Here is a 24237-nt window from a genome sequence, read left to right on the forward strand (position 1 = left end):
TAAGCTCATTGCCATAGAGTTAATGGAGTCAAAAATATATAAATTGGCTCAAAAAGGGGTTGGAAAAACTCCCTAGGAAAAATCTTCTGGTAGTTATTAGTAAACACAGTAGTCACAACAGGACCTCCTGCTGAAGTAGCTGCTAAAATGTCATTTCCCAGAAGCTGTGAGCCCAGCTCACACTGTTGCCCATTCTGTTAGTCTTGTGAACTACCCACTACTAGACATGTTGGAGATAAGACACCGAGCTAACGGCTTTTTCAGCTGAGGTAGCATGGCTGTCCCTCAATGCCCAGAGAAAAATAGTGCCTTTTCCCTCACAAACTACATACGTGACATAGACAGAGGTGGCAAGACAAAAACTTTCTGACTTTAGTCCATTTTAGAAATGGTAAACAGATAATTTCCAAAGGTCGCAGCTTACTTACACTTCAGATCCTTGATGCTACATGGAGAAAGCACAGATTGTGACCTGGTTATTGCCCACACAAAGGTTTTCCTACTGAAAATGCCATCCTTGAGAGCGCTGCCGGCCACTCATACTTACATGCAGCCACGACATGTTCCGATGGTAGTTCTCCTCCGTGCCTGTGTTGCTCAGCACCTCGGGCTCAATGCTAGGTTCGCTCGCGCTCCAAGGGCTCCCTTCTTCAAAAGAAAAATACCCAAAAGGTGTTTGTTTTTACTGCTCCCTATGTGCTTTAAGACTAGGGACAGTACTTGTAAGCCAGGCCAGCCTTGTGGGAACAGACCAGAGTACACAGAATATGCCACACTGGAAAGACTGTTTGGACACCCCTCCCCAATCCTTATGTCGTGCTGGCCTGACAATTACAAGAACCATTTAGACTTGGCTCAAAGGCCATCTCCCTCCCCGCTTTTTCCTTTAATGGAAGGGGAGAAGGTAAATAAAAAACATCAGAAACAAATTCTTTGCACCATTCAGATGCTGCAAATGGTTGGTTTAGTGATCTGCATTGACTGGGCTCTGTGGTTAAAAATGTCAACAAAAATCCAACCAGAAGTGGCATCCAACTGGAAATGCCAATGGGCAAAGTCATTGCTAATTGCCCATGGAAACTGCTAATGTCATGGGGATGAAAGGGGAAAAAAATCCTGATTCTAGCACACTAGTTCTAAAGAATTCAGTCAAGGGAGAGATTTCTCTGGGAACTTCATTGATCCCTGTGTTTCCTCTAGCCATTTCATAACTTACTGGCCTCCTATAAAACTAACATAAGCTGTTAAGAGATGGCTGGGGATGAATTCTGGTTTAGCCTTTCTTTCTCCTCTTTAAGTGAACTGTGACTTGCCAGAGTCTACAGAACGGACAATCCCACTCTCCATGTTCACCTAGTGAAACATCTTTTGGACAACATAAAAATGACCATTAAACCTGGGAGGTTATGTCAGCTCCAAGAGTATCCAGACCATAGTTTTTGGTTAACACCCCTACAAGAGGGAACCCCTTTAGTTCAACTGTGATGGAGATTTCTTGTGGCAGGATGCACATTTTGTTTCCATAAGATAAATACACGGTGATCCATCTTTTGAAGACTAAGGCAAGCATCTGTAAACCGTAAAAATATATGCATATGCCAATATGTAGAAATATAGTATGTAGCACATACATGTTATGTTCTACATATAGGACTATATATATTACATGTCATATGACATGCCTAAGACATCATATCCTACATAGAATATGAAGTGCATGTCCATACACACACACATATATATATATATATATCTCCTATCTGTTACTATGGACAATAAAATATCATATATGCATATGACCTCATGTATTCATATGGTTTAGGGGTGTGTGTATGTGCGTATACACACGAGCATGTGCTCCCCTAAAGACAGCATGCGTTTGGCTGGCAGGCACCAGCATTCCAAGAGTTCATGCTCTAACACGGAGCTCTGAATTGACAACCTGTGCACGGAGCCGACGCTGCACCCCAGATTTGAACCGTGTTCCTCCCAGGCCCTTGTTCAGGCAGTCCCTGAAGAGGACTCTAGGTTTTTCCTAGCCTGCTGGGGTGGGGAGTCTCTTGTCATTTCTAGCTCTGCTGCAATCACATCAAGAGTTTAGGTCCTGCCTATTGTCCCCTCCCTTTCCACCCACTCGTCTAAGTTACCTATATCAGTGACAGTGTCCCTGCTGTGGGACAGCTGCAGCTCCTCATTCTCAGACTCTGAGTCCTGCCGTGATAACTTGGTGCTCTTTAGGCTGCCGGCCCGGCGAATGCTGGAAAGGGAACCCCCCTTCTTCACCCGGAAACTGCGGGTTCCTTTAATCTGGAGCAAGCGGGAGCCTCCTATCCTGATCTTCCTGCTGGGAACTGTATTAAAAGAATAAAAGAGGACTTTTTTCCCCTTAATTTTTCCCCATTGAAAAAAGAAAGATATCCTGGCCCTCCCCTCCCTCCCGACCCTTTGCTGCCAGCCTGTATTGCAGCATCTTTTCTTCTAGCAAGGAATGTGGGGCCAGAGGCTCCCTCCAAAGCCACCGCCAATGCAGCTCTGTCAGTCAGGCAGTAAAGATGCTTTACGGAAATGTGTTCAGCGCCTCATTTCATGGAGACCTGGTACGTCACCTCAAGCCTTGTCTGTGTTTGGAATTAGCCCTCAGTCAACCACCAGCAAGTAGAGTCAGCTGCTCTAACAGAAACCCAAAATGTGGACAAGGAAAACTTACGATTCACACCAATTTGAATCAATTCCTGCCAGGAAACAGGATCTGCCCAATGGATGTAAATTGCAGTTTTCTTTGCCAGCCCCTGGGGTTTACATTAGTGCAGAACCACCTCTTGCTAGGGATAGACGGCTGAATCCCAAGCATGAACAAGGCACCATGGACAAACCTATTTTCCTGTGGACCTGGGTTCTGTAAACCTCACTGAGCTCTGCAGTAGGATCAATTATTTATTCATACAGCACGTGTGACTGCAGTAGTAGTCTGCTTCATGAGGTTAGCACACAAGACTTGTTTGAAGTAAGATTTGCATAAATCCGTGTCTCTGCATGTTACTCTTCATCATTAGAATGCTTTAGAGGAAACGGGAGCACGTAGATCCTCTCCTTCAGACAAATCAGCAGCTTTCAGGCATTAACAACATCCATTGACACTCTGCATTTTTGATGAGCACAGACATGAAATGGTTCAATGTTCAAAGCACCAACCGTTTGCACTTTCATTCTCCTCTTAGTTCAAAGGCAGTAAATGGCAGTATGTCAGTCCAAATGTTGCAACACTCAGTCATTTTACTGCAGATCTAATCAGGCAAGGCCATGTGTGATTGATTACCTTTTGGTGTGTTGTTGAGAATGAAGAGGATACAGCTTTTTAGATACCATGGGTAAGCAAAATATTTTAATAGAATTGTATTTTGCCTTCAGGAAAAATCAAATACACCTTTACTCCTGCCTCCAGAACCCAATTCCCACTCCCATTTCCAGTGGCTAATGTCCTGGCCGAAGGCAGTTGGATAGGTTTTAAGAGCTACTCCTTAGTCCTCATGAATCAGCTGGGCAAATGACTGCTGAGTGACCAGAGAATCTCCCTCCAGTGCTGAGTTCCTTAGCAATCACTACTCCATGAATTCTGTTCAGATTAGCCTCGATACGTCGCTCAGTTCCCCGACTGCAAAACCATTTAAGCATTTGCAACTGCATTTCATGAAGTCTGCAGAATCTCATTTTAGCACCCAAATAGGACATATGATCCTCTGAGAGCCTGCATCTACCTAGCTTTAGTGTCTGTATTTCAGACCTACCTGAGGCAGATTCTATACAGTAAACTCGTAGCTTTTGGAGAGCTGTTAAGACACGCCTCGGGCTAGCAATGAGAGCAAAGATTTAACACTCCGGAAAAAATGAAAGGAAACAGATTAGTACTCATCAAAGGTGTTGAGATAAATAAACCTGTCACTTCAGGCAAGAAAAATGTAGTTACATTCATACAACAACATTTTCTTATCTAGAAAGTGTAAATTACAAAAGATGCCTCTGCATCTGTTATGTTTGGCCCAGGTGGATCCCCAGAAGAATATGCTTTGGCCAGAGAAAAATCACATAATTATTGTAATTTTAAAATAAAACATTACCTTGCATTTATTTATCTTCCAAAACACTGCAAATACATTTTTGCTATAGTATATTAGTATATTAGGTTTCAGTCTTCCTACCATAACCACTTTTCCCATCTCTAAAATGTAGTAAAGAGGCAGCTTTAGCAAAGGACTACTACATGACAGTTTAGGGAAAAGGGAGAATGGGAAAAAAACCTCCCAACTAAAACTGCAGGGAAAATGTCATTTAACAGAGTCAAGGATGCAGAAAGTTAATACTATCTTCGCAAAAATATTTCAATTCTGCATTATGCCTGTAGCACAGTAACGCATGAAGGAAAACCTAAGTCAGCATTGTCTCTAAAAAAACTAGTGTAGTTAGTGATTGGCCACCAGCATTTTCCAGCAGGACTGTGTGCTTGTAGGCATTCTCCCACTCAGGTAACATCCCAGTGAATGGAACTGCTGCCTGAGAGGCTGAAAAAGTGGTTTCAAGTAATTGTCATAACTATCTTCAAAAAAAAAAAACCCAACCCCAAACTTTTCCTCATCTAAATAGTTAGAGAAGTCTTTTCCCACTATCTTAGACTATTAGACAGACCATAAGGCTGTGTGTTTCTCTGGGCTGCCAATATGCCAAGGGTACAAAAAATGAGGTTGAGCATGAATTTATCCAGCTCACCTTTCTTAGGTGGATACCTAGCTGTCTTCACAGGAGTAACTGTCCCATCTGACACACAATTTTGGGGGCAGTTTTACACCATGTAAGTCTTGGAAGCAGTTCTAATATTCTCTAAAGTAATTGTGGCAGGGTCACAGCTGAAGACAATGCAAACTTTATCCAAAGCCCCCTGAAGTCAATAAAAGCTCCTCTGAATCATTAATAGACATTACAGTTCCTAGAGGATTACCAGCCACAGACTCCATCCTTTTCAAACAGTCACCAAACATTTATCCTTTTCAAACAATCATCAAAATTATCATCCAAACATCTACACCTTTACATGGCTATTATGAGACAGAATTTAAACAGTTCTAGAAAACTTGTTAGAGGGAGAATCATTTACAGGTAACGGTCTGGCAGTTTAGCCTCTAATTGCAAATACGCACGATGACTGTATATTGTATTGCAACACTTGTACCATCAGATAGTATGTGAGTTTTGCATGAGATGGCTCAAAAATGGAAACAATCTGCTGTTCCCAGCAAACACAGTGAGCTTGAGGTTTGCTTGTACAGTATACAGTATGTTGGTAACATTAATCTGCTAGCCATCAAAAGCCACACAGGTGTGTGTTTTTCATGTGGTAGCAAAGAATTCAAGAGATCAAGTGATCGACCACTAATTCTGTGAGATGCCATGACTTCCAAACCAGTACAGATTTTCACAGAAAGATCCCAATCTTCCCTCCTATCCGTGGTTTTCCCAAAATGAAAAACTGTAATCGGAATAACAAACAACCAAGACCACTTTTGATCTTTATTTTTAAAGTGAATCAAATAGTGATGCTTCTCTCATCATTCCACTGAGAGTTTCAGACAAGGCATCCTCCTTTTTAGAAACCTTGCAATGCTCTCAATCGGTTTCAGTCATAGCAGCGTTTTATAAAATTTAACATCTTTGCTTCTCACATTTGTTGTATTGAACCCTGAAGGCCAGAAGCGTCTCAAAAATGATTCAAAGCCACGTGACTCCATGGCTGCCTGCTTTTTAACACAGTCTATGCAAATGAAAACATAAAGTCAAGCGCCACTTCACAAGCCCTGAGAATACAAAAGCCTTATTGTGCTGACAAACCTTTTTTCTCCTCGAAGCCAGCCTCAGATTTGAGGGTGTGGCTGCTGCTGTGCAGGGAATCCTTTGAATCTTCATTTTCATCCAGAACCCCAGCAAAGCTGATCTTTCTTTCATACCTGTGCCGGTCCATCTCAGGGTCCAGACGCAGCCTGCAGCTCTCAAGATCCTGTAGAGGAATGTAGACCACACAGATGTGCAGGCAATATGAGCCCTCATGCTTTTCACTACAACCATAGAAGCTTCAGGAAGAACTGATTTGGATAGGAATTATTTTTTTTATCACACCACTGTCCATCTACCCTGACACTTTCTAATCTAACTACTCTTTGGGCTTGCAGCACACTGAGCCACATTGTCGAGATGGAGGAGTTAACAGGTGTTAACACACATTTCTGGTTAACAGTGCTGAGTGAACTGGTGCCCTGTCTGCAGGCTCATCTGGGGGAAAACACATAAATGGTCCCTGATGGATAGGTGGCAATAAAAGGTGGTTGTTGCCCAAGATGCTGGGTGGATGGTTAGGTCTCTACTCCCAAAGGCTTCCTGTGGCTGACGGGGGAACGCATTGCCACTGTACTCATTGGAGGCAGAAAAGCTGAGAGAAAGCTGGCTGACAGTGCGACAGCCGTGACAGCGCAGCTCAGAGCAAGCTTTCTGTGTGCAGATCAGGCTGAAAAGACACAGTGGAAAACAGAAAGTAACAAAATATTGGCTGCACTTAAATTCTGGAAAATGAACAGCATTGCACCAGAGAGAAGCTAGTCTGCACCATCATTTTCTCCTATTAACAGAAATGGCACCATTTATGCCTCCTACTGGCTAGGAATTTGGGCCAAAAAAGCAAAAGTCCTAAGGTTCCACAAGATATTGGATTATCATCCACTTTCTCTAACCACAGCTAGAAAAAGTGAAAGAAAGACTGTGAACTCCCACACTGGCAAACACAGTCAAAATGCTGGGCTCTTTAAGAATATCATTTGTGCCTTTTGACTGGGGTTGTCGTCAGCTTTGAGATCTCCTCACCCAAAATGTAACTAGCTGAAATCTAAGATAACATAAAGATCCTTGCTGTGAGTAAATAGCTGATGAAAGTGAATGATAATATTACTGAAATTATCCAAAATAGTTATTCTGAATAAAATTCTGTAGGCTCAAGAGATCTCATACTGGAATTTTCATACAAAACTCCTGTAGAAGTTACTGGGAGCTACTTGAGTAGTGACAAAGTCTGCTACTCTAAGAGCTGGTATGAAAAAAGAAAAGTCTTCACAAACCTATGTTCTAGACTGAGCTGTGCTGGAAGGGGTTAACTAGCCTATCTCACACCAGCTGAAGATCCCACACCATTTGCAGTCAGCTTTGCATCTCCAGGGAAATTATCATAAATGATTGTCAGAAAAGCTAACAGTTGATCGCCATAAGGGAAATATTTTGAATTTGTTCAATAACAAAACTTGGGACATAAAAATGTGAGTGCCTAATGTAATGCTTTGTAGTAACTCTAGCACTGAAAACTTCCATGTAAATAGTTTAAAATGTATCTAACAGAGTTTAGGATATGAAACAAAGGCTAAAGCATTTCAGGATAAAAATCTGTGATGACCTCTGTCTGAATTACAACAGCTTCATAAATTAACATGCATAAGCTGAGCCATGATAGCAATATAGGTATATTCTTAGGGCATGGTCAGAGTTTCCCTCCCTGGAGTGTTTTTTGTATTACTCCTCCCAGCTGTATGTCAACATGCTTACATTGGAAATTGCTGCCTCTGCAAATTAACTGACAGAATGAAATACATCCTCTTAGCACAAAGTCAGTCTGACTCTTATCTATCTTCAGCAACTGCTAAACTAAAATGAATGTCTTTCCACCAGAGCAAGTTTCAGTTCTCTGGCTCTACAGTGGCAGCAGTAGGATCCAAGAGAATGTATTCATCACTTCCAGCCATTTGCAAAGTGAGCTTGTATCTACTACATCAGCTTCAGTAAAAGGCTTTGTCGAAACTTCAGTCAGGTCTGCCTACCCACACGGGTATGGGTGATTATGCCCTCAGCCTGGCAAGTCTGGATGGGCTCTGGGTAATTAAACTGCTTCATCACAACTAGTTCGGTTGTAAATGCTTCAGTTCTTTAAGGCTGCTAAGTCTGTGCTCCTATCTATGGAACAGATATGCCTACAGACACCAGTGGAAATGAGATTTGCTCTGCTGGAATTTCAGCTTTATGGACCATAGCAGTATGCACCCGATTCTCTTGGAAAGGACCCATCATTCCACACATACAGAAACTTAGTATTTTAATCTGGAGTGCTGTTAGCTCTTCCCTCCTCCCGCCTCCCCTACAAAATTAAAAGCAGCACTCTATGGCCATTTTCTCTAATAGGCTCTTGCATAACGTGACCTTAAGGTTTCTTCTGCCTACGCACCACAGAATAATTCCTCTTTCTTCTTTCCCATATACAAGTCTGAAAAGCTATTAATCAGTTGCATTTCTAACTGGCACAAAAGCACAAATTTCTGTTGACCTTCATTACTCAACATATTCTTAGTTCTAAGCCTAACTACTCTACTGAGATGAATTCTAAGCCCTGGTATTATCCTGCTTTTGGATGCAGTCATTTATTACGTGGTAAAAATATCAACAAAGTATTTAGGAAGACTTTTGCTGAATATATCCCTGTTTTTTAAAATTGCCCTTCTTGCATACCTGGGGGCTGAGTCACTTAATCATTGGTCATCTACAGCCTTTGAAATTAATTTCAGACCCTAATTACAATAATGCACTGCTAAATCAGCCTGTCAAATACAACTGCCCTCAGCAAAATTTGATCTAAGTCTGTCATTAACAAAAAACAGGATAGTAGGGCTAAATCCTTCATGTTCACTTGGAAACTTAACTTCTCATTCTTTATTTTGTCCTCTCTTTCTTTCTATTGAGAGCAACCCTGCAGAGAAGGGCTTGGGGATATTAGAAAACTGCCTATGAGCCAGCAGTGTGCGCTCACAGCCCAGAAAGGCAACCGTGTCCTGGGCTGCTTCAAGTGTGGCCAGCAGGGCGAGGGAGGGGATTCTGCCTCTCTGCTCCTCTCTTGTGAGACTCCATCTGCAGTGCTGTGTCCAGCTCTGGAGCCCTCAGTAGAAGGACATGGACCTGCTTGAGTGGGTCCAGAGGAGGTCACGAAGATGATCAAGGGGCTGGAGCACCTCCCCTGTGAGGACAGGCTGAGAGAGTTGGGGTTGTTCAGCCTGGAGAAGAGAAGGCTCCAGGGAGACCTTAGAGCGGCCTCCCAGTGCTGAAAGGGGCTACAGGAAAGGTTGGGGAGGGACTCTGCATCAGGGAGGGTAGGGATAGGATGAGGCGTAACAGGTTTAAACTGAAAAAGGGTAAATTTAGATTAGATATGAGGAAGCAATTCTTCCCTGTGAGGGTGGTGAGGCCCTGGCACAGGTTTCCCAGAGCAGCTGTGTCTGCCCCCTCCCTGGCAGTGTTCCAGGCCAGGTTGGACGGGGCTGTGAGCAACCTGGGCTAGTGGAAGGTGTCCCTGCCCAGGGCAGGGGGGGTTGGAACTACATGGTCTTTAAGGTCCCTTCCAACCCAAACCAATCTATGGTTCTGTGATTCTTTATAATTTTTATCCTGATTTCCTCAAGAAATTAGACTTAAAAGATAAAACTGCGTGTCTGCCACACAATTCTCAGCTTATTCCATGCTAACCACCTCTGAAGCTGATCACCTTCAACCCAATTTGACAATAGAGAACTGAGTGCCTGTGTATTTTGTGAAACAATGGTCTGAAGTAAATTTTAAATGGCATTATTAGACATAAGAAAATCCACACAAGAATGAACCACTGGAAATCAGATTTCATGGGCTCTGCTATTCACAAAATTATTTGTCACCTAATCAGTCATTTAGCTTATTATTCATGCCAGGATTTGCCTGTGCCTCTCAGTTTCATGGATGTTTATTTCTTTCCTGCTTCTTTGTTTCTTTCTTTTCCTCTTGCAGTCTCTTAAATTCTGTGTCTAACCCTAAACAAAAATCTGCAACTTTTAAGCTCCAGTAAATTCTCTGTAATGCATCCTCTTCCTTTCTCTAACCATCCTGTTCAGTTCTCTGTCAATTGGCCCTGCTGATCAGGTAGGTAGCACATGAGCTGTCACTTACTGCAGTCCATCTCCCACACCCCTCAGGTCCCCCACACTCAGTTACTCAATTCAGCTGTTGCCCTCTTCTCTATTTTGAAGCTTTCTTGAATTTCCAGTACATGTTGTGCTCCCACAGGCTTATCTTCTGAATCAACCCATTTGATGTGCCCTGCCCATCTTCCATTCACCAGACAACGGAGTCCTTTCTCCCTGCATCAGAAATCCACTGGAGTTGTGACCCCACCCTATCTCTCCTCAGACAGAGCCCAATGACTTCTGTGGGCATGGATCCCTCTCCAATGTGTGCTGTCCACTTACCACAAGAGGCTCAGTACGTGGCCTGGGCATGTAGGGAAAGGTCTCTCGAAGGAAAGTGGTTATCTCCAGGAGAAGTTGACAGGCTGCCATTTTCAGTGCAAAAGGACAACAACATTTGGTAGGATTCACAGTGCCTAGGAAAAAATATTTCTATGGTGAGCAAGGAGATTGTATAAAATCTGGAACCAAGAGGTGATGGACATTTTCACATATGGTGCACAATGCAAGCTGCACTAAGAAAGAGGAAAACCCAGACTTCTATCTATGCTGCTTTTCCTACACTAAAAGGAACATAGCCAAACAAATTTCAATCCGTGTATTTATCAGCAGATGCAATAGTACTACAGTGTACTATAGTATATAGTATAGTGAAGCAACACCGTAGTGTACTATAGTCTATATTATAGTATATTATGGTGAAGTACCTAATAAACTAACATGATCTACAGCATTTTGTATACACTACATTTAGTGTTAATACACGTTAAGAAGTAGATACGCTTCTTCCCCTTTATAGTTTTGCATTCAGCCAAATCTTCCACAGTTCTAGAAAAGAGGCACTTTCAAATACAGGAAAATTTCTCAAAATACATGGAGTTATGACTAGCCAGCAAACAGGTACTATGACTATTTTTAATTACTACCCTGATAACTGAAATGACAGCCTCCTTTGAAGTCAGGCTTCTTTATTTGTGCCAAGAATCCAAGTGCTATTTAGAGATAATCAAGAAAAAAATCAAACTGCTTAATCAAATGATATATTCAAATGCTTGATTTAAAACAAAATGGGAAAGGGAAGAGGGATTATCGAAACACTTGAAGTTCTGTCTCAACTGAGTCTAAACAATTAGCTTCAAAGACCCTACACTTTGTAACCCATCTAATGCCATTCAAAGCTTGAAAATATGAAGGATTCTTCAGTGCTTGATCAATTTGAAAAATACTATTTAGAATAATAGCAAAAAGAGTAAATAAAAAATTAGTTGTGATGCTAACTAACCACACCCATTTTTTAATAATGCCTGATATTAACATCTATATCCATATCAGAGAGATTTGTGTTTTCATTTGCTTTCCCCCCCTGTATGATCTAAATACTTTTTGAAAAAGAAACAGTCCAAAACAAACAAGTGAGAGGACACCATAGGGATCAGATAAAACCAGATTAATTCTGTGATGCTTACTAATTCCTCTGTACACATTATCAGCAACAAATTACGGACTTTGTAGGGACTACAATAATCTGAACTATCAAATACAGATGAGACGTACAGTGTAACAGAATATCCAACTGCATATTTTATGCTCCTCAGTCTACTCCCTACAGCATACAGGACAGTTTTTGAAAAATCGCTGCCTTCAGCAAGAATGCAGATCAGTTATTTTCAGACCCTGGTTTTCAGGACTGTACTTGAATTTTTAAATGGCTTTCTAGACCACACCCTATTCTCCCTGCTTGTCTTAGGCCACCCTCTTTCAGCAGCTCCATATCCCCTTGAGTGCCTGGTATCAGTGGCTGAACGTGGACAAGAAAGCCTATTCTGTCACTCAGTAATGGGAATGCAGTTGTTCATTCATGGTGCAGGAGAGGGAAAATTTTGGGTGAACCCTTCTCCTGCTTTGGATATATCTCCTGAAGGGCCAATAACATATCCAGAACAGCCACCCACGTTCATGCAGCTGCCAGCGCTGGCACACCACATAGTGGCACATGTGAAGGTCTAGCTTAGGGCCAGTACCTTCTCTTGAGATAATTTCCTAGAAATGCCATTTCACTGCTTCCACCTACTCCTCTCTACATCAAAGTTGTCCTTTATGCAGTGATAAGAACAAACCCAGAACCACAGGAAAAGAAACCAGAAGATACACAAACAGTGCTAGCACACTACATCCAATGGCGAACAACAGTACGTGTACACAGGAACCAGTACGTTACAGCACACATGTATATACAAATGGTGTCTGGAGAGGACATAATGTTCGTTACCACCTTCACCTACAACAGTATGTGTTTTGACTTAATTTATTTTGGTTCACGTGGTTTATTATAATTTGCATGCCTATCTATACTTTCAGAATCAGTGATCAGTCACCCCCCCTCCCACCCTTATGTACACACAGGCACAAATGTGCGTGTTTTAGTCATTTGGTTGTTATACAGATTTTTAATGATACTTTTTACACCACTGTGCTATATTTCTGCCTGAGAATCGGGCAAATATACTGAAGTCAAGGTTTAAAAGTCTTTGGTAGAGCTGTGCCAATTCACATCAGGTGAGGAGACAACAGAAAAGCAGCTGATCTTACACAAATATTTGGGCAGAAATAACTGGGAAGGGAGGGAGTCTGAACCACTTTTGGCACTCAGGTGACAGCAAAACTCAAGAAATAAATTATTACCCTGCTTATAATTGCAGTTGCCAGTATACAGGATTGCAACTCACTGCCTAGTTTCCCCCCCTTTTTCTTCAAAGTCTCTCAGTGCTGCTACCCATCTGTACATCCAGGCATGGAAACAACAGGGGAGGAAGCTGGGGTGAAGGTGAGGGACTGGAAAATACAGCTGGGTGGCAAGAGGATGAAAAGAGAAGAAAAATTAAGTGCTCCTAAAGCAGAGGTTCTTACAAGCGGGGGTTCTTGTAGTAAAGGGAGTCTCCTTACTGTCATCTAAAAAGTCTTCTTCCTCATCCTCCTTTCTCAGGCGCCTCTTGGTCTCCTCATCATAAATGAGGCCCAGCAGGTTGGCAGGGCTCTCACTCTCAGCATGGCACAGCTCGTTGAGGCGGACACCGATTGCCTGCAGACACAGAGAAAGAGACAGCACGAGGAGGTTAGAATTTCAGCCCAACTCACTGGTCGTTGAAGGCTGTGCCCCATGAAGGCTGTGGAGATGTTCCAGACAGAACAGAGTATCCTGGCTTTAATTTTACTGTCTGTAAAGAAAGGGATGACAAAGATTAATTGCTATCAAAATCACAATTTATACCCCCCTTTTTTTCAATCAAAATTTGCAAACACTGTCAAATTTCACAGAACTTCAGGATGAAAAGCTTTTGCAGATTTGCTTAAACAACAAAAAAAACCCCAACAAACCAGCACATGACAGGCAGGAGGAGATTAGGTCACTATTTTGTATGAATTTCTTCCACTTTTCTTTTTCCTTTGATATATGCGTACCAGATTTTTGCTAAGCCTTTTCACTGAGAATGTATGTCTTCTGTTTAAGAAACTATCCTGTGACTTAGAAATCCAGTTCCTGTCTCTTCCACAAAACTGTTGAATGCTCATGGGAAGGCCTGCTTCGATCTTTAAAGGAGAGAGTCCCTGTTGCACTTTCCAAAATGACAATATATTTGTAAAAGCTGGGAAGGTGCATGGGTAATGTTGTAGAGGGGATCCATGTAAAGAACACAGACAGACAGATTTCTAATGAATACTGTTACATGCTCCAGAAGGGCATTGATTGTTTATTTGTGGCTGTTTGCCAGAATCATTATCAGCATGTAAATGGCCCTCATGGTGCTGTCAGCAAAGCTAAAGATAAGGGTGTGTTAGCAAGAAGAATGCTTTCCTTTTAAGAGACTTCAGAGCTCTTAAGGATTTTCTTGATTTTCTTTGCTGCAGGTAGGTGAAGAGAACACAGACAAGTATGAAAAACTTTATCCTGTGATATCATCACTTTTCTAGGGACGAAATGTGTTTCATTACTGAGTTTTCATCAGTACTTGCCATTTGGCCATTTTTCATTTTGAGATAGTTTCAGATAAAGATAATAAAGAGGATTTCTGAATCTTTTACAAGTCAGAACTGATGGTCATGCCAGCACCATATAATTTTCCTGTCTTGGCTGAAGTGACACAGAAATACATAAACAGTCAATTATTATGGCTGTTCTTCCTTGCTATCAAGCAGTTCCTGTGAAATCTAGCAACAGTGAAGAGGGGTCGCCTCTGCTACACAAAGAGAATAAGGTGGTATTGCTGTGGTTTGCAAACTGATGCAAATAGTTGCCAATCTCAGCTGTGAGCCTGCACATTGCTAAACAAACTTCACGTCTCTCAGGCATTTAAAGGAAGACATGTTCAGCATGCCTCTCCACAAAGCAGTAATTTATCACATATAATTTATGCTGTGTTGTCCACCCTAATATTAAAGCAATCATACACAATCCCACATCTTCCTACCTAATGAGCATTGAATTCCTAACATGTATCATCTGCATGAATTATGCTTGGTTTTCCTAGCAGAAAGAGAGCATCCACAGAGAGCATGCCACACTTTGAAAGAAAATGCCTCTTAACAGAAGAAGTCAAAGGAAGTGACAGACTAACGTGATCAGAACAGATTTAACATTATATTATTTCAGAAGGCAGCCTAACAAGTGAGATTGCTTGATTTAATAGGTTTATCACTGTTATGGGCTGTCCAAATCCCACTTCATGTGGAAAGGGTTTACCACTGTTATTCTCCGATGTCTCTTAGGGAGACTGAATTAAAGGAGTTGAGTGGGGAAAAAAGGTTTTACATTCATTCTTGGTCTCACTAAACTTTGACAATAGCACTGTATATCATAATTAGTGAGCAATGATGGACAAGCAAGGACCCACAATTAGCACAAATTTCCAGCCTTATTTACTGCAAGAAAAAAAACAAAACAAAACAAAACAACAAAACCAGAACAAGGCCTCAGTGCATTCAGAGACTAATATATTCTTTTCTCTTTGTCCAAGAGTCTTCCTTCCAGAGCAGCAGCTCTGCTGTCACCACACAGCAAGGATGGTGTGCTGTGGTGTTGACAAGGATCTGGTGGCATGGAGGCAGAGATGGGCTGGATGACATAGCCCATCTTCCTGGTACTGGAGCTGCTTGGGAACTCTGTGAGTGCACAGTCATTCCGACCTTCATGCTGATATTACCCACGGTGAAACAGGCAGATTAACACACAGAAACAGTCGTGTGTTCTACATCAGGGGCCTCTACTACAGCAACAGAAAGCTGTTTGTCCTCACAGTTCAGCCTATCTGGTTGGAATCTGATCAGGGCCAACAAAAGCAGCCACCTAAGGAGCACAGCTTGCAGGGTCTCAGCCCCACAGGCTTGGCTAGTGGCTGCTGCTTATGCTTGCAGTCAGCTTCATCTGAAACAGCTTCTGGGAGGAAAAGAACTGCCAGAGGACTAGCCTTGCCCAGCATTCAACATAGAAGACACAAAGAAACTGCACCTCACCAGTGCTATGCGCAGACCAGTCCTGAGTTATGAGTCTGTTCGGGGGCCAGTGATGCTGTGGGTAACTATACTGTCCTAGCCTCCAGTGAGAAGAAACAGAAATATTACTGAGCAGCAGGACACCTTGCAGTAAAAAGAGAAGAAATTTGCACTGTAAAGACTACTCTCCAAATCTTCTCCTTCCTTACAGTAAAGTAAAAGGAAGGCTTTTCCCTTCTGGGATGTTCCTAAGCAGTTAGCAAACACACACTATTCTTAGTATGGAGAATGCATCCAGATAAGTCTTGTGATGCCATTAAAGTTAAGGGGAAAAGAATTATGCTAAATTGCCTGCCATTCAATTTCCCTGGCTCCTTTCTTGTGACTTTGCATCATGTGGTGGTACTTTAACATTTCAAAAAGAAAACTTTCCTGGATTTTTTCCAGCTAAAGCTATTTCAGTTTCTAAAAATGGCAGCTGAGGGAGAATTTAACCGGCTTCTAATAGTTACTGACTTGCTTGCTCCCATTTTTGTCAGAATCTGAAAAAAAGGAACATCTAGAAGCACAGAGTCTACAGAGACAGACAGTCCTGACTGTCAGCAACACATGCAAAAATACAAGGACTGTATAATCCTATATTCTCCACTTGAAAGGTGTTCTCAAAGGAGCCAGGCTAAAGTGGTGACTTCATGGAACATAGAAGCAAATACATTCTCACTATGTACTTTTTTAAGGACTTTGATATTTGTGCTGTTATTAAGATAGTCACCTGTGTTTGAGACGTACCAGAGTAAGGTGCCCAGGTAGCACTCCCTAAGTTAGCTTCAGAAATGGAAGGAGGAGAGCTACCAAGAGACAAAGCTTATCAGCTTGGATGCTCAGACCCAAGCTAGGTTCTCCCCCTGGGTTGCATCTTACAGTGGGAATATATTGACATGGACAGCGCTAGCTCAAGGCTCCCAACAATGTGCTCCACTGAGAAGCATGTGTTGGTTCAACCTAGGAGAATACAGGTCAGTAAGGCTCTTTTGGCCTTGAAGTGCTGGGGTTTCAACCCCAAGCCCCAAATTAAGGTTGACATATGGGTCATTCTCACAGCCCTTCCCAAAGGGGGGGTGAGTTTGCCTTTAGGCTTCCCTCCAGGGTGGTGCCGGCCTTGCAGACAGAGCCATTGGGTAAATGACCCCAGATGTCCCCCATTAAGTAACCCAAGGTCAGGTGTCCCACTGAGGGATAAAAGCTGGGACCCCTTGCAGGAGGGGCAGTGTCTGTCTGTGAGGTGGATGCACTGTGCAGAGTTCCCTGTTGGGGAGGGACCTCCGGCCTCCCTGGGACTGGGCTCCAGTCAGGTCTGGCTTTTGTAAACGTGGGCTGTGTAGAGATTCAGTGTGTGGCTTCCTTGGTCTTATGTATTTGGTTTGTTGACTTGGTTGTCTCCTGTCCCTTCTATGGGAGACTGCATTTCACCATTTATTCCCTCCATTGTTGGTTGTGCAGTGTCATTGTTGGGTCAGTGGGATTGCTGTCAATTATGTATAATCTGACTTGTTTGTACCCCCAGCGCTCACCCATGTACTGACCCTTTTATAACAAATACAATTTGGTTATTGGTTCATCTTTATGCATCTGTGTCCTTTATGCTAGGCTTGATAATTGGCAAAACAGGCCTGACTTGTGTAAGTACCCCAAGACTGCAGAATTTTCAAATTCCCCCCTGAGCCTTGCATTTTATGGGTTGTTTTGTTTGTTTTGTTTGTTTTTTTTATCATGATGCTCATTGTAAAAATATCTGATTTTGTGAAAAGAGCTGAAAAGTATAAAGCTCACTTCCACATAAACAGACACCACAGAGGTTAAGGGAACTTCTCCAACTATTTTGAGTTGTGTGAAATGATTTGGAATAAATGTCAGACCTTCAGCCGGTATAACCTGGTGGGTTTCCAAGGAAACTGCAAGTGGCACTGACAGGGCAAACACCTAGTTCATGTATGGTAAGAGATCATCATCAAATAAAACTTGAAGAAGCCAAGCTTAAAACAAATGGAGGCAGTTCTTTTGATGTCATTTAGTAGCCCTGTAGAATATCTTGCCAAAGAAGGATGAGTGCTAACAGTTTGTATGGGTTCAAAGAGAGGCTCAGTAAATATGTCAAAGAGAAATCCATCACTAAATAATACAGTACCATGTCTAGCTCAAGCAGCCCTAGGCTAAAAATATTTGGAAGCTAGAAAAAAGCAAGTAGTATCACACCCCTGCTCTTACTCTTCCTTAGACATTCACACATGTCAAGTGCTGGGAACAGGAGAGTGGACCAAATGGATCCTCTGAGGGAACACGGTCAGGGCCGGGGAGGGAAGGGGACACTGTTATGTCCTAGCAAATTCTGTTTCCATTTGGAGAAGAGCTGATCCTTGGCAGGCTGTGAAGTGCAAGTTGGAAGGGAGGCTTATGAGTCCAGTTTTTACTGGAAACAAAATTCTGCATGGGATCCAATTACCTTTACATTTTGGTGTATTTTTTAATGTAAGTGGAAGAGAAACAAATACTTACATCTCCCCACTGGTAGAAGAGCTTAGCTGCGTTCCACTGCAGCTTCTGGTTCCTTTTGTTGCCCACAATAGGAGAACGTCCGCGAGACAGGCCTTTCTTAGTAATGTTCACATGGTGGCCCTTCATCCACTCAGGCCAGTTGCCACGATTACAGCGGTGAACGAAGCGTGCACACTCAAGGAACAGGGCTGCTCTCGCCACTACAGGAGCTTCCTGAAACGTTTGCAAAAAATCACCTTAAATACAGATACATTGGAAAAACTCTCTGAACATTAGAGGATTTTGTGCTTTAATCAATTGCTTTGCAAGCTTGCCATGGAGTCACACAGACTGAGTGATCTCTTCATCAAAATCTGAAACCAAGATCTCTGCTGTGAGTCTCACCTCTTGAGCTAATAAAACCAAGGCTCACGAACGCTGAACAGTTATGCTTAGTCGAACCACTAGAGGGACAGAAAGAGCCACTTTATAAACAACGTTGTATGAGTAGCCCTCTAATGCTTTCTTTCAGGAACCGCGTAGCTGCCAAAAAGCAGACGCGTGCATCTATCACTGTTACTGAAGGAATGACTCCAGTTTTCTTTTCACTTTCACTAGTAAGGCTGCAAATATTGCAAGTGCAAATGTCAGCACGGCCACATGAATCCTAGCATTTGTCATGTTACGTTCTGCCTGTGTATCTTGGGGGTGGCAGCATGAATGGAGGCTTGCTGAAACTAGGAAGAGTGCTATTCTGCACTTAAAACAAGGAGAGTGGAATCCATTTCTGGCATAAGTCAATAAAATTTCGTTGGCCTAACTTCAATGGCCTTAGCAAGCATCAGACAGTTTAGTACTGAAGCAACATTGGGAAGCTGAGTCTTGAAGTGATTCACTATTTTCCAGAGGAAAATCCTCCTGCCCCCAGCTTGGAAGAGCACTTTTCTTTAATGGGATAAATGATATTGAGTGTATCTTAGTTTGTGTTAAATCACCCAGCAGGATCCATGTTAGACCAATAAAGAATGCTTCTGAAACTCTCAAAATACCTTCAAAAATGGACACTATAATTTGTTTCCTAAGGGGTAGCTTAGACTCAGGAAGAAGCTTTCTCCCCAGAAGTCTACAACTGCAAAAATAACATCTTCACAGACATGGAAAGTGACTAAAAGCAAATGGTTTTCCTCATTTCCATTTACTTTCCCACCTGTCTTCCTGTAATTTTCACTAGCAAAAACACCTGTGCACAGCAGGTTGTAAAACTAAGAATACAACAATGTTCACAGTTTACGAGCTAGCTTTGAAAGGCTCCCTAACAGAGATTTCACAGAGCACAAACATGTATTCCCACATTCAGATGCTGACAGCTTTAACGAGATAATTTAAACAGATCGGCATCTACTTATATGGGAGGTTCCTCATCTGTGGTCCATAAATAACAGACGGGTCCTGAGACCATGGAAGATGGTCTGTAGAACATTATTAAATAGTGCCTCCAGTAGTGCTTTAATCAAAAGTTGAAAGCAAGAAATTTTGGATCAATGCTCCGAAGGTTTGGCGATAGATTTAAGAAATTCTGTACTGCAGCTAAACTTAACAACCAGAAGTCACTACCAACAGCACTGAAAAAAGTCAAGCCTCTTAGGGGGCTGGCAAAATAAAAGAAAAAGATCGTGTTTTGTCTTCATTAACAAGAAAATATATGTTAATTTTTTCCTGACACAACATCCTGTTGCAGCTTTTTGCTCATATTTTATTCCAATTTTGGAAGAAAATAGAAATAATTTTGCAATTCTCTTGAATAGGAACACTAAAGCTGGCCCAATGTTCTGACAAGGAAGGCAGAAATCTGAAACCAGACACTCATTGACAAGCAGAAACAAAACTAATATCTAGCACCAGGAAAAACCATTACTACTTACTTCTTTCTCACATGCAATACAGAACACAGAATAGGTGAGATTTTATTCTTTTATTCTCTCAGAGTAGAACCTTAACCATGGAGACATACAGGAAAAGATTAAGCCCCATCCTTAGTCTCCTCCTGTTTTAGTTTACCACTGGTAAAGTCACAATTTCTTAGCATATAGGAATCTTGTAAAGATGCGTGTTGTAAACATTATGAATGCACTCAACTACTATAACTAAAGGAGGATATGTAGCATGGGGGATAAAAGGGAGGAGCAGGAGTTCCAAACTAAAAATCACTGAAAGACTCCTGCATGAAGGAGGACCTTCTGAACATCACGGGGCACAAGCTCCCTGTGATTGCTTACCTGAGGCTCAGAGAAACCTGAAGCAGCAGCAAGAGAAAGATGAAGATGTGACAGAATGGACAGGGATGGATTCACACCACAGAGAAACACATCACAAATGGAGAGAAATGAATCAGGCAGGTGATGCATAGCTGAAAAGAACACAAGTTACCATGGTCACTGTCAAAACTTAACACAGCAGCAATACTCTCACAAGCTTGCCTGTGGCTGTGAAACTGTTCACAAGTCCACTTTTAACATTTGACCTACTGTATCAATTTGAAAATTGTTCATTAATAAGAATACACCATTTTCTTAACAAAATTTCAAGTACTCCCATTGGAGCTTTTCAACAGATAACCCGATTGGTGCTAATAACAAGTGATGACCTGGGTGGGAGGGACCAAATACAGAATGGGTTAGGAATTTTACAGCAATACATTACTGTTCGTGTAAAGCTGATTCTGCAGAGTTTTATGACTGCAGAGCATTTAGGTCCAGTTTTGTTTTCAAGGAAAATGAGTTTAATAAGACTAATCAACCAGTGCCAATTTTCTTGTGCCCCTTCTTGTACTCCACAAGGCACTTTGAACAAAAATTCATTCCCACCAATCTCTTCAAGAAAAAAAAAAAAAAGTGCAAAATAACTTTTAAAAGTGCAATCTACTTTTAAGAGTAAATAAACTAAATTCAAGTACTGTCAAAAGATGCTGACTGGATAGCTCTGCTTTGTCTAGCCCCAAGATAAGTCTGGCATGAGAAATAGCTTAGCAGCTATATGAAGACAGGTCACGAGTAAATTATTAACCAATACCTTGGAGAGTTGCCTCAAAAACATTAGTTCAAATCTCTCTGATTATATCTAAAAGTGGTCAAGTACAATCCACGACACAGCTGTTTGCTTCTGTTTCCAGTCATCTATGCTAAGGACCTGTTTGGAGCAATCTCTGATTTTGTTCCAGGTCATATGCCCTCCTATGGACAAATATTTCTGCTATGGAAACAGAGACATGGGAAGAATAGAGCCTGACTAAGGCCGTGGGTGGAGTCAGGATACTGGCAAGTATTCTTACAGGTTCGACACTGCTTCTGCAAACCCAACATTGAGTAGGTCCTCTCAAACACAACCCTGCCATAAAGCAGTGCCATTATGGCATTTCAACAAGGGTAAGAGATTTACATGTTAGAACAGATCAGTGCACACATCTTATTGGAGAATTGTAATGGTGACAGGTGTCACACATTGCTAAACTGGTCAAAGGATAGCTTATATATCCCCACTGGAGTCATTTACACTAGTCTAATTAGGATACTTTAGATAACACCTTTATACAGTACTACACAGCTGTTTATTAGAACTCTGCAGACACTCGATCACAAACTGAAATATCATGTTACTTGCCTTTCAACCTCCAAAGTTTTTTAAAAAGGGAAAGAAAAGCAATTTTATTATTGCCCAGTCTGGATTTAAGTTGGTGACATAAAGATGAAACTGTCTGCAACATATTATCCATTGTCATTGAACATTTGCAAAGCCATAAATTCATTGTAGCTTTATAAAATCTGGTCAAGGATGGATGATGCTTCTAGGAAAATATGTTAAAACATAGTTTCTACACCTAAGGCAATACTCAGTTTAATATATAAATAAATAATTACCTCCATAAGGATGCAGCCTTTGATTCACTGTTCTAATTTCCTTAAATCACTGTGGCAAACCTGTATAAACATCCAGACTGATCAAAGATCTTGAAGTTGGTGTAAGAATGGAATTTCGAAAATCTGTGTGAAAAAGCATCCTCAAAAAGTTTACGAAAGAATGGAAACTGGAGCTGTTTCCCTTTCATTTTTTAAAGGTTGCCATAGCAACTATGCTGGATAAAATGACTTAAGAAGATTTTAATTTGCATCAAACCTCATTCAAAGTATTGCTTCAAAAGCCTGAAACAGAAGTAAAAAACACAGAATGTTTTCTGTTGGGTGTGCTCTATTGTGTGGGAATTTTCCATAACAGCATACCTTGCCATTAAGCAATACTGAGATAACGAGCTGTCATCTTTGAAACCTGCAGTGCCTGTAACTTCTTAGCTTCCACATACCTCCACTACTTTGTAGACAAAATGCCAGCTGAGTGGCTACTCGTAAGGAGTCTCCGAAGTCTGTCATTAGAACAAGGCTTCTTTCATCTTTAGCTGCAGATCTTTTAGAAATTCTGATACCAAAGCTTTCTGCATCATTCAGCAAAAAGGAAACAGTTTCAAACTCTATTTTGTAAAAGCAGGCTCTGGATGTCAGAACAGACATCTTCAAATAGTTCACTCTGACCGGTAGCTTTCAGCTGACTTCATATATGGGCACAGAGTAAGTTGGTCTGTCGCTTAACCGTTTGGCAAATGTGAAAAATAATTAAGTCATTTACAGACAATAGGGACTAATTGCCAAACCCCCATTTTATAATGTGATTTATTAGCATGCAGAGTCGTGCATCTCCAGAAGGATCTTAGTGACATACCTGTCAGCAATGAGCTCCTTCCTGCCCATGCACCTTACATTCCCTGTCCTAGTTTAGCAGTCCCAGTGGGGTGGCAGCCCGGAAGAATGAAGTTGTCTTTGTGCAGCATACCCAGCAGGAGTGACCAGCTCCACAAGCCACCTCCTCAGCTCACTCCAGACCTGACTGGTAGGACTTCTGACAGTGAGAGCATGAGACAGGCTTCCCTATCAGCCACTGCTTCCACAGCTTCCAGCCAGAGGGACAACAATCTCCAACAGAAAGAGTGGGAACTAATGAAGAGAACACCTGTCTACTGGAAGATGGACAGGGAGAAGTCCAAACAGTAGAGCTAGATGTGAACTGATAGCAAGAACGACTTTGGGCCAGTATTAATGCAGACTTGATTGAATTGGCAGCCTAAGGATGCAAGGTTAAGAAGAACATAAAAAGGAGTGGTGCACAGTGTATCATCCCTACAACTATGGAGCAGGCAAGGCAGCACAGCTCAGGGCACAGCACTAGCAGGATGGGAAAGCCCATCAGCCTGGCATCCCCAGCAGCGAGCAAAAAAACTGAATATGGAGCACAAATGGCATGGCAGCCAAAGAGGCGAGAAGTGGGGAGTGGGAAGACAAAGGGATAGAGAGGATGTAGATGCTCTGAGAGCAGTGGCTTTCAACCTCTTTCAGTTTGTAGACATCCAAACACTTATGGAAGGAAGCAGAAGAGCACTGTGCAGAGAAGGTACTAATAACTGTCTGGCTTTTCATAGCTGTATTTGTCACACTCTGTGCTTGTCACATACGCACCTCAGAGAGCCCCACTGGCCCGTGAACCACAGGCTGAAGGCCACTGCTTTAGAAATGGAAGGGACTGTTGAAAAAATAGCAGCTGCAAGGAAAAGAAAGAGGGACCTACAGAGGAGACACAGTGTCAGGAAGGAGGGACTGAATTGTGTCACTTCTGTGAGGTGGATCTGCAAATTAGCAATATCTGCATTTAAAAGCATGCACACTCTGACATTTGAAGTTTTTTCCACTGGTGACTAATAGTTCAGTGTTGCCTAATGTATTTATAACTCCATCAGAACTCCTAAGTGGAATTACTATGCCTCTCCAGGTAGTTATCCAGTCTTCAGTCCTTATTCTGTAGATTATTATTGACACTAGAAGCAGAATGGCTGTGAGCAAAAGTTGAAGTCTGACAATAAAAGCTTTGCGCTGGCAATAATCTAATTATGGGGAGCCATCTAATAAAAAGAGATCCATTTTGTCTGAATACTCATCCAGTCACAGATGTTAAAACTCCACCTAATAACAGCACCACCCGTTGGCATTGCTGTGATGCTTTACCTGCTTTCTGTGCGGGCATGAACAGCATTAGTGAATGACAACGGACCACCACGTAT

The 24237-nt window shown here is 42.0% G+C and overlaps 1 protein-coding gene across 4 annotated transcripts in view; it reads right to left on the bottom strand.

Annotated features, from left to right (window-relative positions):
- The window catches only part of UNC80 (unc-80 homolog, NALCN channel complex subunit), a 134880-nt gene that overhangs the window by 64952 nt on the left and 45691 nt on the right, over positions 1–24237 (bottom strand). For 2 of the 4 annotated variants that reach the window (XM_074910405.1, XM_074910404.1), the window contains exons 23-27: positions 18102–18314; positions 13005–13140; positions 10344–10477; positions 5878–6043; positions 548–648 (exon numbers count right to left, since the gene is read on the bottom strand). In XM_074910405.1, coding sequence (XP_074766506.1) covers positions 548–648; positions 5878–6043; positions 10344–10477; positions 13005–13140; positions 18102–18314 — 750 coding nt within the window. Of the gene's footprint in view, positions 1–547; positions 649–2147; positions 2352–5877; positions 6044–10343; positions 10478–12968; positions 13141–18101; positions 18315–24237 lie in introns of all 4 variants that reach the window. The other 2 variants (XR_012633934.1, XM_074910403.1) reach the window with 2 other exon arrangements.

The sequence above is a fragment of the Athene noctua genome, chromosome 7 (genome assembly GCF_965140245.1).
Source record: "Athene noctua chromosome 7, bAthNoc1.hap1.1, whole genome shotgun sequence".
NCBI lineage: Eukaryota > Metazoa > Chordata > Aves > Strigiformes > Strigidae > Athene > Athene noctua.